General features: G+C 40.6%; 1 protein-coding gene across 3 annotated transcripts in view; it reads right to left on the reverse strand.

Annotated features, from left to right (window-relative positions):
* Positions 1-5,090: 5,090 nt before the first annotated feature.
* Positions 5,091-16,145, reverse strand: part of FBLN5 (fibulin 5) — a 44,340-nt gene continuing 33,285 nt past the window's right edge. For all 3 annotated transcript variants that reach the window (XM_058848326.1, XM_058848306.1, XM_058848315.1), the window contains 6 exons: positions 15,784-15,900; positions 14,728-14,847; positions 11,822-11,944; positions 11,139-11,265; positions 7,754-7,949; positions 5,091-5,899 (listed from right to left, as the gene is read on the reverse strand). In XM_058848326.1, coding sequence (XP_058704309.1) covers positions 5,738-5,899; positions 7,754-7,949; positions 11,139-11,265; positions 11,822-11,944; positions 14,728-14,847; positions 15,784-15,900 — 845 coding nt within the window. In that variant the 3' untranslated portion in view covers positions 5,091-5,737. The remainder of the gene's footprint in view (positions 5,900-7,753; positions 7,950-11,138; positions 11,266-11,821; positions 11,945-14,727; positions 14,848-15,783; positions 15,901-16,145) is intronic.

Raw genomic sequence — 16,145 nt, forward strand, 5'->3', positions numbered from 1 at the left:
ATACTATTATTTATTTACAGGAAAGAAGCTTACAGCTCTGCTCTAAAAATAATACATATCTGCTTACATTTATACCACTGACACTGAGATCTGAGACTTAAAATAAAACTGGGCTAAATCCAGACCTGAGGTGAGTTGATCACTGACTTTAGCATAGTGATGATCACATTGAACTCTCTCTGACTTGGGCCACATACTCTGTTTGCAAATTGGAAAAACCTCATCCAAGGTTTATAAAGTCTAAGAATGTATTGCATAAGCTTGTCCTCATCAGACTTCTTAAAAAGCCTTGAGACTCTCAAGCATGATAAGAGATACCATTTCCAGAGACAATCGGGGACCTAGAAGAGCACCTTTCACCTTCAAAATGTAGGGTTTTTAAAATCCTATTCATGAGGCCAGGATCTGCCAGCAGGATGGGCAATCCCTTCAGCCATTCACAGCTAATACTTTGAAATAAGAGTGCTTAGAACATGGCAGTGTCTGCATCTCCAGAAAAACACATGGAAAACTTGCACAGGTGGTGGATGCAGAAGAGCATGATAGGAAAATAATGGAACTGCCCTGGATATGAGAAGAGCAATTGAGATCAGTCAGGCCCTAGAAAAGACTAATAGACTATAACTGATCTCCAAAAAGCAAGTGTTAAGTAGTGCCAGAGAAGAAGTGGAGTTCACTCAGCATGACCAGCTTGCAGTGCATGACCATAATGAGATCATTTGTCCAGGACAAACCACAAAGAGAAAATGAGGGACATCCAGAATATGGGAAAGGGAATTGAAAGAGATTGAATATTTCAGAAGTTCTTGATGGCTTTAGTGTTTCCTATAGATCCCTTTGCTACTCAGATGCATTCCTCAATTTTTACACTGAGGTTACTGCATCATTATTTACTTCCTGGTGTAAAAATTGTACCCAAACTCCCCCTCACGTGGCTTCACCAGTATTAGTTGAGCTACCCAGGGGGACCAGTTTACAAACCACTAGTGGGATCTCAGAAGTTTGAGCTAAGAATGGGAATAGGTGAGATTTCCACAGCTGATGTGCACAGTTGAAAACTTCAGTTACACTCTGCACTGAAACAGGTGAGGAAAGGGGCAGGTGCAGATAGCGGTCACTGAGAGCCCCACACAAACACCTCTGGACTGTTACACTCCCTGAGTCACCCACCCTTCAGCACATGTCACCTCTTTGAGGCAGGCCTTCTGCAGGATCTCCAAAAGTCTAGTTATGGCCATCATCCTCACTCTTCCTGCATGGCACCTGCTTTGGGGTTGAGCTATTCAAAACTGGTTCAAAGACTTAAACAACAAAATGTAACAGGTGTAAATCACTTGTCTGGACTTGTGTCAGATGAGGAAACAGAATTTGCTTGTGCCATGCTGTCTTAAAGCTCTTTGACTTCCAAATGCAGAGCCACACTACCACTTCTGTAGCTTCTGTAAATTCTCTTATCTACACATACATGTGCAGTGCTTTGCACATACACAGGGAAAATTTTAAGGGCACTTGATATCTTTTCACTGAAAAGCATCAGTCATGCAGATTAACACTGGCTGAGAGTTTTGTCCATCCAGGATAGAGATTTATTTTGACAATAATGCCTGTCAAGACTGAATAACATTAGGGCATACTTTTATTCTTTTTTTTTTTAAAAAACATCTTCATGTTATGAGATTTTCCTTGTGCTCTAATACAGCTACATGCCGTGGAAGATGTTTAGTAGCATATTCTGTGAATAAGCCAGATGGGAGAACTTGCATGACCCCAAACAGTACTGATTATATTGTTCTGCCAGCGCTAGACAGAGAAAAAGTAATATGAAAGTTCTGCTGATGCTGATACCGTGTTAATGAGATGATAAAAGTTGTCTCCTCTGAAGGCAAAGTTAAAAAAAAAGGTAAATATGAACACAGGCCCCCAGCTGAAGAGGAGAGAGCTTGTATGAATGGCTCTGGACAGTACACTCAGTGATGGTAGGTGACAAAGTTCTCAAAAGAGGCTGAGTTATTTTTTACAACGTTATTGTAGTCAGAGAAAATCACCAGTGGAAAAGCGATTCTGTGGGATCCAGGAAACTCTTGGGAGAAATAACATTTTGTTGTCTGTGTCAAAAAAGTCAATTCCCTAAAAATATCTCAAAGTCAAATAAGCCAGATGATAGAACCCTCTGGCACCTAACCCAACTAGCATGAATCAATTTGTTCATTTATCAGAATAGCTTTTCCTTCCCAATTATTGTGATCTGTATCAAAGATTACTGCCATATCTGCTTTCTTTTACCTTTATTCCAGTTATTGCACTGGCAATAGATGCTGTACAAACACATAGCGGAGTGCAGTTTTTCTGCTGAGGACCTATGTTCAAACAGACATGACAGCTGACAGGCAGGAGAGGCAAAGAGCTGTCACTTCCCTGCTTGGCAAGTGAACAGCTCTGCCAACCTGAGCCAGAGGGAAACCACACACACCCAGAGCAGGGTCTGTGCCCTCCGTTGGTGCTGGTCAGAATACTGGCCATTAACCATATGGCAAAACACTTCATGTTAGAAAATCGTTGGCAGTGGCTTAGAATAAAGAATCATTTTCTGAGCAGACCTGGAATTCTGTCTGCTTTTGAGGAGTCATGTCCTCAAAGAAGAACATCAATATATGCAGCAGTTGCATGTTTACATTTTTAACTTTCATGCTGTAAAAACCTGATATGCATAGTCTTCTTTTTTTATTTGGTGAGAATTGCTGTAATATTTGAGTCTGCAATGGTCTATTGAAAACAGACCCCTGACTAGGAAATACAGAGTTTAGATGTTATAAACTGCTAGTAATTTATTATTTTGAGATTGGCATATATTTTGGCAAAGTTTAAGTTGGCTGGAGTGATAGTGAGTGATGAAAGATGTTATGGCGGCTGAGAAGTGACTGAATTCCTTTGTTCCCAGACTTTTCACTTTTTTTTAAGGCGCAGAATGTTTATATAGAAAGTGCAATATTGTTTTATGAGTATATGCTGGACTCTGCTAAAACCAAGCACTCAAGCTTTACTCTTTTAACAAAGTGTTTGTTATGGAATTCCTCTGGGTTTTGATGTTTCTAATTTAGGGTTAAATCAGGTTGGCATGTGGGGGCCATGGGAGCACAGGCCAGAAGTGACAAGCTGTCTGATGTCTGACAGGGTGCACTTCCACTCCAGGAGGTGATGTGGCGGCAGGAAGAGAGGACTCCTCAACTGGGCATGAAGGAGCCATAACATAGGGGCACAAAAAGGGGGGAAGAGGGGATTTTAAGCATTGGGAAAGCTGTCAGCATTTTAAGAGTTGGACATCTTCAGTGAAAGACCCTGCCTGCCCCTCGGCTGCTTTCTGGTCCACCAGAGCCTGCATGTTTCCTATGTTTTATTTCCATCGTCTGGAACGTGAGCACTTTTAGTTCCATGGTTATAAATTATCATTCTTCCTTCCTGATCATCTGTATTTTTCCCTCCAAGACTGTGGTACTTGATGAGCCATGATACACTCAGAAAACAAATGATTATTTCTGATATTTCTCTGCCGCCCATTTCCTCTGCATTTATCTCCTCCAAGTCGGCTGCTCATAAAACTCATTGGCTTTCTGCCTTCAGCTTGGCTCACTAAACCCTGGAGTCTGTTTCCAGCCTTTTTGTTTTTACAGTAAAGGACAGAGCTCTGAGCCACAGCATCCCAGGATGTTGTAGCAGCAGAGAGAAAACCTTTAAACCATTAAGAAACGGAAGCTGCTAAACTCAGTGTTTTATTGCTGAAAGCATCGAGGCTTCCTTCAAGCTGAGTACAAGGAAAAAGAGCAGAGTCCCTACCAGTTCACAAAGCTTACTAGGAACAAGAGTCAGTTTTCTGATTCTATCATGCAGTCTGTGTTGTAATAACTTTCCAAGTCTGTATTCTCCCATTTAGTACTCCACTTTAATGAAGACCTCACATTGCTACTCTGCTCCTAGCTGCTCACACCACAATCTTTGTAAGCCCCTTCTCCCAAGTAGCACTGAGCACTTCCAGTTCTCAAAAGACAATGCAAAGGTTTTCCTTCCTGTCCTAGCAATGCTAGAGAGCCAATAAGCCAGTAAGGAAAAAACAAAGCAAAAGAGCATGTTCCAGACAAATTTAAGGAAAAGCCATATGAACCCTTATCCCTATTAAAATAAAAGACCAAAATGCCAGTGGCTTCAACACGCATTATACCTTTCAACTATACAATTTTTAAATTTTTTTCAAACTATTAAACATATATATAGATTTAGCTTAGCACTGAGAGGCCTCAGCTGGAATACTTTTCACAGTTTTGGGCACTGTGCTTTAAAAAAGATGTGAACTGGAGAGAATCCAGATGAGAGCAAAAAGAACGATCAAAGGTCCAGAAAATGTGATGTATGAGGAAAGACCAAAAGAATTAGGTTTGTTTAGACTAGAGAAGAACAGTCTGAGGGGAGACATGACAAAAGTCTTCAGACATGTTAGACTGCTGCAAAGAGGAAGATAAACTGTTCTCAATTTCTACTGGAAGTAGGCTAAAAATCAACAGATTACAATGGAGATTCAGATTAGATTTTAGAAGAAACTTTTTTTGGTTACAGCAGTTATACCTGAGAAGAAAATTACAACGGAAACTGTGGGATCCCATTGTTTGAGATTGGGGTACTGGTATAGTCCAGTCTGCTTTGTGGTAGAAGCATGAGTAAGACTTGTCCTAGTTCTTTTCACCTATTTCCCCCATGTTAGAAGTGCTGGTGAAGTGAAAAAACAATTCATATTTTCTGATGGAATTTGGACAGGTCTGACCTGAGTGGTTTTTGAACAGGAGATTATTGCATCCATAACTACAAGAGTTAGTATTACTACCTTGTGGCCATGTTTGCAACTATCACACTCAGGAAACAGGGAAAAATAAGATTCTGATTCTTATCTGCTCTAAAGTCCCTACTTATGCTGGACACTATTCTGGCAGTCGAGGACTGTGTCAAAGATCTTGTCAAAGATAAAATCCTAAATGTTGTAAAACACACCATCCAGTGATAGATTTCTATGAACTCTGTTATATAGAAAGATTTAATACAGAAAGGAACCCAAATATGTGACACTTTATCAGAAAGCAAAAGATTACATAGTACAACATGTTTTTTGGAATGAATTTACAATGAATTTTAACTATAAAATAGAATGAAAAAAAACAGGTGAAACTAAGAAAATGCAGGGTGAATTGAAACGAAGTGCCTGACTGATAATTCCAGAGACAACTGGGAAAGCAAATTAGGACTTCTGAGGTCTCTTGTTTCAATAGGTGGATTTTTTGTTTCTGCTTTTTTGTCTGCTTTTCCTTTATAATGAAAAAAAACATTTAAAAAGGCAGGATTGCAAAAGCCAGCTTTTTCCTCAGTTTTTTTGGTGCTTTCTGCTAAGCAGCTTTGGAGCTACAGAGGTTCACAGTCTTTCACATAGACTCATGCCCTAGAAATGTTTACAGTGAGAAGAAGAGTCCTTAAAATACATGATCACACAGAGAATCATATGGTATCTTCAGAAGTTTGCATCCTGGTTGGGACTGTGCATGAAGAGGCCTCTCCCTGCTCAAACAGGCGTAGGTCACCGGGTCTGTGGAAATAGCGATTTGATCTGGAGCTGCTATAGGTACTGGCTTTTGAGGAGAGAGTTCTGCAGAGGAGGAACTGTCTCTTTTGGCTGAATGTTTCCAGGGCACAAACTTGGAGTTTAGAAGGAGTACTGTGATACGAATATCCTGAGCCGGATGACAGAGCTTCCTCTGAAGTTGATGACGGTGTTAACAGTGATCATTTCCAAGTCCAACTCAATAGTACGGGGCCCCTTCACGGGACGGGTCATCACCAGAGTAGCACTGATTGGTCCAGTTTGCTGTGCACAAAACAAGAGAAAGCAAGTGAGATTGCCAAAAATAGTTCTTCAAAACTACTGTTTCACTACAGTCTTCAAGCAGCCAAAATAGGTGTTTTCTGTTTCATCACTGCAACTGATGGAACAGAGTCTCATTTCTGCATTTGGCTTCTTTGCAGTGTGAACTATTTATCACCTTCTACAGTTTGTAAAGCCTTTGGAAGCCCTGCACATTAAAGTAGCTATTGAACCTAGACACTTGCTATTGCCCAAAAAAGAAAAAAAGATGAAAACATGGATTTAGGGTATAAACAAGTAATGATACCTTTTTGTTTGTTTGTTTGAGGTACTCTTTAGTTTGATGTAAAGGACAGTGTTACTGTAAAGCACAGACACCCAGAAGGGGATTTGTTAACAGAATCTGGAAAACAGGTGTTCCCAGGTGAATGGGGTCTGGGTTTGTGGTACATTGTGCATGTTAATGGTAATTGTGCATGGTAAACTTTACCCTCCAAAGAGAGCTTTGAGTATGCAATGGCACTTCAGAAAACCAGTTCTTTATTAAATGGAAGCAGAACTTTGTAATATCTGACCAGAGCAGTGGATTATGTGCATTTAAAAATCAGAGCTGCTGATGTTGAAACCAACTGCAGTTTATTTTCCTTCGGGAATTTACATAGACACAAGGGGTCCTGTTTTACCTGTCCAGTTTTACCTCAAAACTGGGTGTTTGTTACCTTTGATCAGAGAAGGCTGACATAGCCATGAGGAGGTGCTGGGTATGTTGCCTGGTCCATGGCAGGCCAGGTCCTGGTGCCTCAGCAAGGGCACAGTGTCCCCCCCACCGCCCAGGGCATGGCTGCACAGTAAATCACTGCAACAGCAGGCTCGGGCAACGGGGGTGGGTGCTGGGCCCTCAGCACCTGCTGGATCAGCCCAGATGAGGGGAAAAGGTCAGTGGCATCAGTGATGACTTGGCAACAGGAAAGCTCTTGTGAGATGTAAATTATTGTAACTGGATTGTCAGTTCAGGATTTTGAAACATTTTTCCTTACAGTGGGAATCTGAGGTTCTTGTGAGAAATATGTCCTGGAATCCATCCCGCTACCCGTGCCCCTGAGGGATGGAAACCTTCAGTAGCCACAGAACAGGACTTAATGTGAATGTCAGAGCCAGGTCTTGCCTGGGGCTGAAAATCAACCTCCTGAGTGTCACCATCCCTTGTGGATGTGCCCTATTCTCTGCAGACACCCCTGTAATCTCTGCATATTGGTGGTGTGGCAAAGATGACTGAGGAACACAGAGATCTTCTAAAGAAAATAAATTTAAACCCCCCAGGTAATTACATTTACTCTATCAGTGTCTACATAAAATGTGTGTTCTCAGTGAAAAAAATTCATAATAAATGAAAGCAAAGAACCCAGAAAGTCGATTGTTGGCATAAAGGGGTGGGTTTTTTGCTTACTTTTTATTTGTTTTCATGTTTTTCAATTTCCAATGAAAAAGTTTAACAAAACAGACAAGAAACATTGAGTCGTTTGGTGACAGTTGTTGATTGTCCATCAAATAAAAAACAGTTTGGCACAATAGTTTCTCTTGAGTTTGGGAAACCTGAGCTATTCTTAGACATGGGTACAGCTCTGGGCTTTCCTAAACCTGTCTCTCATAGAAGAAGCATGTTTGCTTTGGATAGGTTACTCTCCTGAGAGATCCAGCAGTTCCTGCAGATCAGCACACTGCTCTGCACATCTGTGTGTAAAGAATGCCTCATATTGAAGGTTTAAATGATAGTCATGAAAAGTTCAGTTGTGCTATCAGGACATTCAGCTAAGGACAAGATACTCCAAGTTTTCCCCCAGTGAGCACCAGACTTACCCGCATGTAGAATTCCCTGCCCTCGTTCCCTGATTTGATTTGGAAGATGTAATAGGCTCCAGGGTAGCGAGTTGTTGCTTGCATCTGAAAAATGTCTGAAGGCACAGACCTCCCAGACACCATATCCATCACTCTGTACAGGATGGTGAAGGGCTGGTCTCTGCACCCAGGGTTTTCAGCTGGACACATGCAGCGGCTGATTGTCAGAGACAGAATTGTCATCATGGGTTACAAATTGCTGTAATATTTGATTCTTTATATACTAATATAGGTGCATAAATAAATAAACAAATAATGTTGCTGACCAGATAAAAGAATCAATGAAACTTGTAATGAGTTTTCTCACTTTTAGCATTCTCTGTATTGCTATTCTGGCCTATATCCTGCCTCCTTTTTCTTGTCTTCTCAGCCAAAATACCTTGGCATTCTCCTTAGATCACTCAAAAATGTGAACTGTCTTTCAAGCAGCCTGCAGATGTAGAATACTCTGTTTGTTCTGATAGTAATTTAAACTGAACTGTCTCCAAAATATTATTGGATCATTTCACTGATAGTACTACATAAACAGTAGTGATTTTTGTTTCATCGTATTTTGTATACTACATGAAAATGTACAGTAGACATCCTGGATCAAACCAAAGCTCTAACATCAAATGCAGAGCCTTAAGGAAGAAGAGGATAGCAAGCCAAGCATATGACACTTCCACCAATATTCTCCAATTGTTTGTGACTCAGGGAATCCTTGAAACAAAAATTCCTTCTTTGTATTCATCAGCTACTAAAGCATTTCTGATTTATCAGCTTTTCCAGCTTCCCACATGAATGTTTGCACAGGGGGCATCCACAGCCCCCTGTGGCCAGGAGCTCCATATCCCCCTTCATGTCTCTTTGCATGGCCTTTCTGACTTTATCTGATGCTCCCAGATGCTCTACTTGAAAGTAGAGCAGTCAGTCAATCCCTGCTCATCCTCCTCACCCATCTCAGGGCTTCATATTTGACCCTGTTCGTGGCTGACGTGCTCTAACTTGGCTGTTCTTTGCAAGGATGCTATTCCACACTTTTGATCATCCTACTGCTTCTTATGAACCTTTGTTCATTTATATTTCTTTTGACAAGAGGGGAAGGAACTGCACAGTCTTAAATATGTGGTACACAATAGCATGTGGTCCAAGGATATTCTCTACGTATTAACACTTGAAATTCAGATCGCTTTTCTGACCTCTAGTGAATACTGCAGATCACGGAACTAGAATCCTCAAATTTCAGTTTACATGGATTATGATCAAACCAGTGGTCCTTATTTAATTTGCGAATTTGGGATTTTCTTTTTACTTTAAATTTATCTACACTGAATTTTATCTGCCATTTTTATTGCACAGTCATTGATGCTTATTCTACAATATTTTTTACTCACTCTTTTATCTACTGTTGTCAGATACTGTTGCAGCTTTGCCCATCTCTCAGTTTATTCTTCTCCCCACATTGCTTATGATGGACCAAGTAGATCCAGCTCAGACCTCTGCAGCACTTCAGTGGGAAAGTTGACAATTTAATATTATCCTCTGTTTAAGTTTTATCTTTCAGCCTCTTATTCTTCAGCTCCAGGGACTTTTCTCTGTTACTTATGACTGCTTAATTTCCATAATAACTATGTGAGCGTCTTTTCAGAAGCCTTTGGAAATGCAAACAGACTACATCAGTCCATGTGCCCTAGCCATATGCTGCTGATTTCATCGGAGAGCTCTAAGAAAGTTGTAAGGCAGGATATCCCTTTATAAAAGCCATGTTGGGGGAATTGACTGGGCAAAGGTTTTTTGACTCTTTTTTCTATAATCTCTACTACTGACATCAATTTCAGACAGTGCATCTGGCATGTCCCCCCTAAAGAGGCTCCTGGCATTAGAAACACCCAATTCCTTCCACAGAAAATGCAGATGCAAGAAATTCACTTAGTTTTTATACTGACCACTCCTACACATATGTCACAAATTAAGTGCAGTCCCATCTAGACATGAGCCAAAGCCACCAAACACAAAGCTCAGACATCAAGAGTTCTGGTACAAGCTGCTCTGCAAGGACTCTGTAGTTGGGCTCTGGAGAATTTAGATACAGAAGATTCAATTATTTAAAATTCCTGTTTAAGACTCAATCACCAAGGCAGGAAAACACAGAACTAGACAAATCCTATGGGTCCACTCTTCAGCTGCCCTAGTTCAGAAAGCAATGTAAATACTTTACTAAATTCTAAAGGAAAGAGGCTAATTATTATTCTCTTATTTTTCTGTATAATATATTAGGTTACCAAGCAATTCCTGCTTATTTGGCTTAGTGCAAACACTGTGAATGAAATAATGTGGACTGCAGGATATTGAGATCTGTCTGCAACTGAAATATTTTGAGCCCCATATACATACAAATACATACAAAAATGTAAAGGAAATAGGCTATTTTTAGAAGTGTTTATTGTTTGTATGCTCAAATAATTCCCAGCTGAGACAGTAACAGTGCTAACAGCCCCATCCAGACATACGCAGTTTCTGGGCAAGGCAGATCAGCCTGTGAACTATTCAGAACTTTTAGCCTTTAAGCAATAAGAAGCTATTTGTATCCTGCTCTATCATCTGATAATTTAGAGTACTTCCCAGGCATAAACTTGTGGATCTGATTTTTCTGCGACTGAGAGCGCTACAGCCTGTCAGTGGCTGATCTGTTCCCAAGGGAAAGTTTCTTGAGAGCACCTCTCACTCAAGGACTATTATTGTAAATAATCTCATTTTCTCAAAACAGTTCTGTACAGCTGTGATGAGTGTGTTTTCTCTTGTCCCACCAATGAGACAGAGAGGTGGTGTTCCCTTTACCAATCATGTTAAATCTGTAGTGTAATATCCTATAAAAAGCTGAAAAGTTCAGATAATAAAGCTTTTCTTAGCATCCGTTTGGGTGCTGTGACTGAATCCACCATTCTGCTTCGTGTCCAACAGTGACATAAACTAATTAGCGTTTGTAGGAATTATTCCTACTAATAAACAGGCTCATTTGAGAATATATGAAGTCAGATAGTAATGTAAGTAAATGTCTCTTATTACATCACAAGCCTTGCTGTTTTCTCAGCTGATATCTGTCCTTCCAGTGTAACTTCACATACATCTGAGTATGATATGATATCATAACATATCAGATCATATAATATCACATCTGGTGACCTGCTAAGGAATTGCAACTTATTATTTTTATAAAGCTTACCAGTGGTAAATATAGCAATAGCATGTATGTATAGCTCTTTAGACAGGCTTCATGGCTGTGTTGTAAAATTGTAGCTTATTTGGTTTAGATGCAACTCTCACAGACAGAATTTGTTTTTCTGGCTGTGGGTACATTACTCACTTCTCATTAATCTGGAGATAAGGCTCCTCGCATCGTACTGGATCTAAACACTTATATTCTCCTGGGATATTGAAGCATGTTTGCTGTGAAGTGCAGGTGAAGTTTCTTATTTCACATTCATTGATATCTAAAACACAAGGAATGAGAGAATGGCTAAAGCAAGGAAATATGTACAAGACACCACTCCTACAAACTGTTTTCCATCTTAAAGAATTACCCCAAAATTCATAAACTCTTGTACTGTGAGAGGTGGCCATTTTATAACTGACCCCTCTTTTAAGATCAGTTTTTACTCCATTGATTTCTGCTTATTAGAGTGCTCCCACATGCTAAATGCTGCCAAAAAGAAAAAGGGAAAGGACCTGGCTGCTCAAACTCTTTGGCCTTAGAGAATGGGAAAAGTAGGCATGTGCAGCAGAGGGGAGAGCATTTGAGGTCTTTTCTGTGTAGCTGTTTCCTAGCCAAAAAGTCTTACTTAAAACAACACACCAATTCACCTCAGCAGGAATATTCACGTGATGACATTCTGACCAGATTTGCATATTTGGCCTCTACGAGTATTTCACTGTGCAATGCCAAGACCAAGCATCTCAATTCTTGAAAACTCATTCTTGAAATATTCTTTCTAGACACAGGATCTATTTTCTATTCCCCAGGAGTTTTAATCAGTGCAGGAATGTTACCTTGGCAGCTTCTATTGTCGTCAAGCAAATTATAGCCCGAAGGACAGGTACAGTAGTAAGAACCAGGCCCATTCACACATTCGTGCTGGCAGAGGAACTCTGAGAAGCTGCATTCGTCCATGTCTGCAGTGGTAAAACAAAGTTTAGTGTCTTTGGCTTTACTGTCAAAAGAGCAGTTCTGCAGACAGGTAGCCATCCAGACTACCTGCCCATCACCTCAGCTGGAGGCTGACAGTCTCCAGCTCCCTAGAGCTCTGCAGTAACCTGGCAAAATGCTATACAGCAAGTTCTTGGTTAAACACTTTTTTCCTACGGAAACCAAAGCTGCTGCTGAACACAATGTATGCCTTTTATTTATTTCTTTTTCTTTTCTAATACCTGTCACCACTTGGCCATGTTTTCATTCCTGTTTTACGTCAGAGATACACTCTGACAACAAAGCTGCAACTGTAATTCAAAAGGAAAAAGTTGGCAGTAGTTTGGTTTTTTGGGGTTTGTTTGTTTGTTTTTCTTTTTTTCTTTATTTTTTTTTTTTTTTATGGAGAGCAAGCTTCACCTTCCCAGGGCCACACGGGTTCCAGCAGAACTCCAGCAGAACTCCCTGTCTGTTTTATGTTTCTTAGCCCCTAGTTGGTTACTTCCAAGTCATTCCAGCAAGACTGTAAGAGCACATCCCAGCCTGGGTCAGACATGCTGAAAGGTCCAGCCCTCTCCCAGATATCCAGGAAGCTAGACAGTCTGTGAAATATCTGATTGAAAGCAGAAACTGTGCTCTTTCCCCCTTGCACTCATGAACTGACCAGCCATTGTGTCAGTTTGCAGAGCTGTGCTCAAGTGAGAAAGATGAAATTCAGGGCTGCACATGGAGGCATGGCTGACAGAGGGAAAAACACATGCAAAGGCACTAGGCCGAGGGAGGCTGCCACTAATCATTTCCTTATTTCCCTGTTCAGGGGAAGAAAGAAACAAAGGCCAGAGCCCCAGCCAGGAACTCCCAAGTTCTTATTCCCAGCTCTGGCATGTTGACTCTCCCAGGCAAATCACTTTTACTCTTCAGGCTGAATTTCCCTTTCTTCTAAATTGGGCTCAGTCCATTTATCCACTTCTGGTGTTTTGTGCAGATGGATTGGAAAGTATTTGGAGTCCAAATATATCCAAGTGGCTTTAGGGCTGAAATCAGATTATCAAAAGAGAGATGAAAGGAACTCTACACCTACATGGTCCTGTTATTGTGTGAGTTTCCCCAGTGAGTTCATTGAAATAAGCACCTTCCTGAAAATACATGAACTGAAGGCTGACTCCGTAAAGTGACCAAGATATCAGCCACCCTCTGCAATCCTAGCCCAGCCCTCCAAATTGGATTCATATAACTGGTGCTTGGCTGCTGTCAAGTGCTGAGGGACCTAGAGCCCCGAGGGTCCTACATTTCTGCTGTTGAGCCCACAGTGTTCCTAAACACTTCTGGCATTCTGCTGACTGTGTGCAGACAGCAGGATGGCTGTCATTTCAGAGCACATCTAATGCCCTTGGAAGACCTCTGTGATTAGAAAGTATTGATGATGTCGGGAAAGCTGGGTTGAAATCTCTGCCTCTCTCCTTGAATTTGGGCAAGAATGCCTCCCAACTTCAAGGTAAGTTGGCTGCTAGACCCTGTTGTTGAAAGCAATCTGAATCCTGGGTGTCTCATAAAGAGTGTCCTCCTAACCAGGCATTCTCTTTGCGAGCCCCAGATGTCTAGTGATTGCTGTGAAGTGGAAGAAGCTCATCCAGAGAAACTTGACCTGCTTTGTTAAACATTTTCTTGCACAAGACTGTCAGGAAAAGATTTTCTGCTCTTTATGTGGATGGTGGAAAGACCCTTTTGCTGTCTGAGCTCTCAGACATGGATGAGGCTCAAGCACCACTTTATTGGGCATTGCAATGGATTTATCTGGTTCAGACCCCCAGGTAGCTCAGGAGGCGAACACATAAATAACATTCAGGAGTCTAACTTAGAAGAAGAAAATCCATCAGAAAGCAGAACACTAAGTTAGGTGTTGCAGTCTAAATGTTTAATTCTTAAGACCCTTTAGATATTTAATATTTCTTCTTTCCCTTGTAACACAGAGATTTGCAGGAAAAATATCTTGGGAAACACTAATCATGTACACTGCATCTCACATGTCTTCTCTCAGAAATAGCATGTTACATCTGTTTACTGTAAATTAAAACTCAAGTATTTTCCAGTGCATTTTTTCTTCCAAAAAATATTGGCTGAATTCTCTAATTTTGTCAGGCTGATGGAATAATAAGCAAAGAAATAAGTTTTTCCTTCCATTAAAATAAAATAATAAAATAAAAACAAAAAAACAGAGAGGAAAAATTACAGTGACATAAGCACAATTTATTCTGTTGTGTGGTGAACAGGTCATCAATAACTGTACTAAGAAATCATATATTGTTCCTAAAGTGAAGCCAGACCTGTACAGGGGAAACTGAGGAAAGTTTCAGGCAGAAGAGAGCAGTCGTTAAGAGCAAGAGAAATACATGCATTCAACAGACAAATGGAAAAGTGCTTTATAGAAAGTATATCTTTAATAATAGAAGAATGTTCTAGGACTATCTCTACTTGCTCTAATAAGGATTCCTGTCCAGCATTACAAAGTGCTTTCTTATGGTTTGATGTCTTGAATCTTTTGAATATTTAGCTTATTTCTTTAAAACATTTTGTGGCCCTCCTCCACTGAGCTTTTCTGGGTATTTGCTGAGTGCTGTAGCTGCAAAGAAGTTCATATGAGTTGCAGCCATCCTGATGCTACCAGGGACCAAGGCAAAAAAACTTTTTAAAGAGTATGTACAAAACAATACCTTTGGAAAAGTAAATGTAATAGAATTAAAGGAACCAAAACATTAAATAAGACAGTTACCACTGCAGTTAACTCCATCAGCTTCCAGTTCATAGCCAGGTTCACAGCGGCAGAGGAAAGAGCCATAGGTGTTGACACAGGTCTGAGTGCAAGGGTTTTCACTTGTACATTCATTCACATCTATGGGAAACCAATGCCAAATTCATCAGTGACTTCTCCCCAAACCTCATTTTAATTTTTTTTTACTGCAGAGCATTTCAAAGAGTTTAGCTGCACAGTCAGAACGATTTGTTTTGAAAAAATATAACCAAGCCAGTGTTGTTTATTTGGATTCAGGTTGATGCATGGGAATAATATGTTGGAAACATAATATGTATGGTATTGAAACATTTGGGAATGTCTTCAATAAAAAAAATAACATGGAAGATGGAGATGAAATTTTTATTACATATGTTTCTGTCCTTATCCTGCAATTTGAAAACTATTGAACCAATATTGTCATAACAGACCTGAGAACAGCAGGACTTTCCTGAGAAAGATAATGCCATTATGAGGGGTCCTTATTGGAAACCTCAAGCAAAGGCAAAAGAAGTATTTTTTTGCCTTGTAGGCCATTAACAACTTCTGGGCATCATTAGCACAGCCCTTCTCCTGCAGCATGTGAGAAGATGCTCCCTGCTTTGTTAGGGAGACAGTGAAGAGCTTGTGCTGACTTTGAGGTAGCACATCACAGCAAAAGGTGGTCTAATGCTTAATACTCCAGTTTGGATCTTGGGAGACTCTGATTTACTGATCTGACAAAGGTTTCCTGCCTCAGTTGAGTCACACAACCTCAGATTTTAATGACAAATTCAGTGTCTGAACACTTGGTAATTCCACTGAATTGAGTGAATTAAGGTTTGGGCCTCTGTGCATATTTCTCCTGATACACTGGTCATGTTGCAGCCGAACCCCTTTGAGGTACTGTGAAACGACAGAAATATCTATCTGACAAACCTGTGAACATTTTCAAAAGCAATGCTGGGAAGGCTACTTGTGTTCCAAAAACCTAGCAAGTTTTAAGGGTGTGGCTGAGGGGGGACCAAAGATTTCAGCCATGGTTTACCATACACATACCTTGGCACGATCTCCCGTCGTCGTTAAGGGTAAAGCCGGGGTTGCACGTACAGGAGTAGGAACCGGGCACGTTGGCACACAGCTGCTGGCAGTAGCCATAGCGACATTCATCTATATCTGTGGGTGGGAAGGATGGAAAGTAGAGTGGTCTGCATTTTCACATGAGACACAAAGCAGCAAGCACATTGAGCCAAACGTATCGATAACAGAGAAATAACCCAGCACACTGGTCATGGATTTAACAGCCAAGCTTCCAGGCATTCAGACATGGTGTTATAGTTAAAATATACCTATCCCCAGTAGAATGTGGTAATGTGGTTTATCCACATCTGACATCCACCAGTGTGCCTGATGAATTGATA

Source organism: Poecile atricapillus, chromosome 1 (genome assembly GCF_030490865.1).
Source record: "Poecile atricapillus isolate bPoeAtr1 chromosome 1, bPoeAtr1.hap1, whole genome shotgun sequence".
Taxonomy (NCBI): domain Eukaryota; kingdom Metazoa; phylum Chordata; class Aves; order Passeriformes; family Paridae; genus Poecile; species Poecile atricapillus.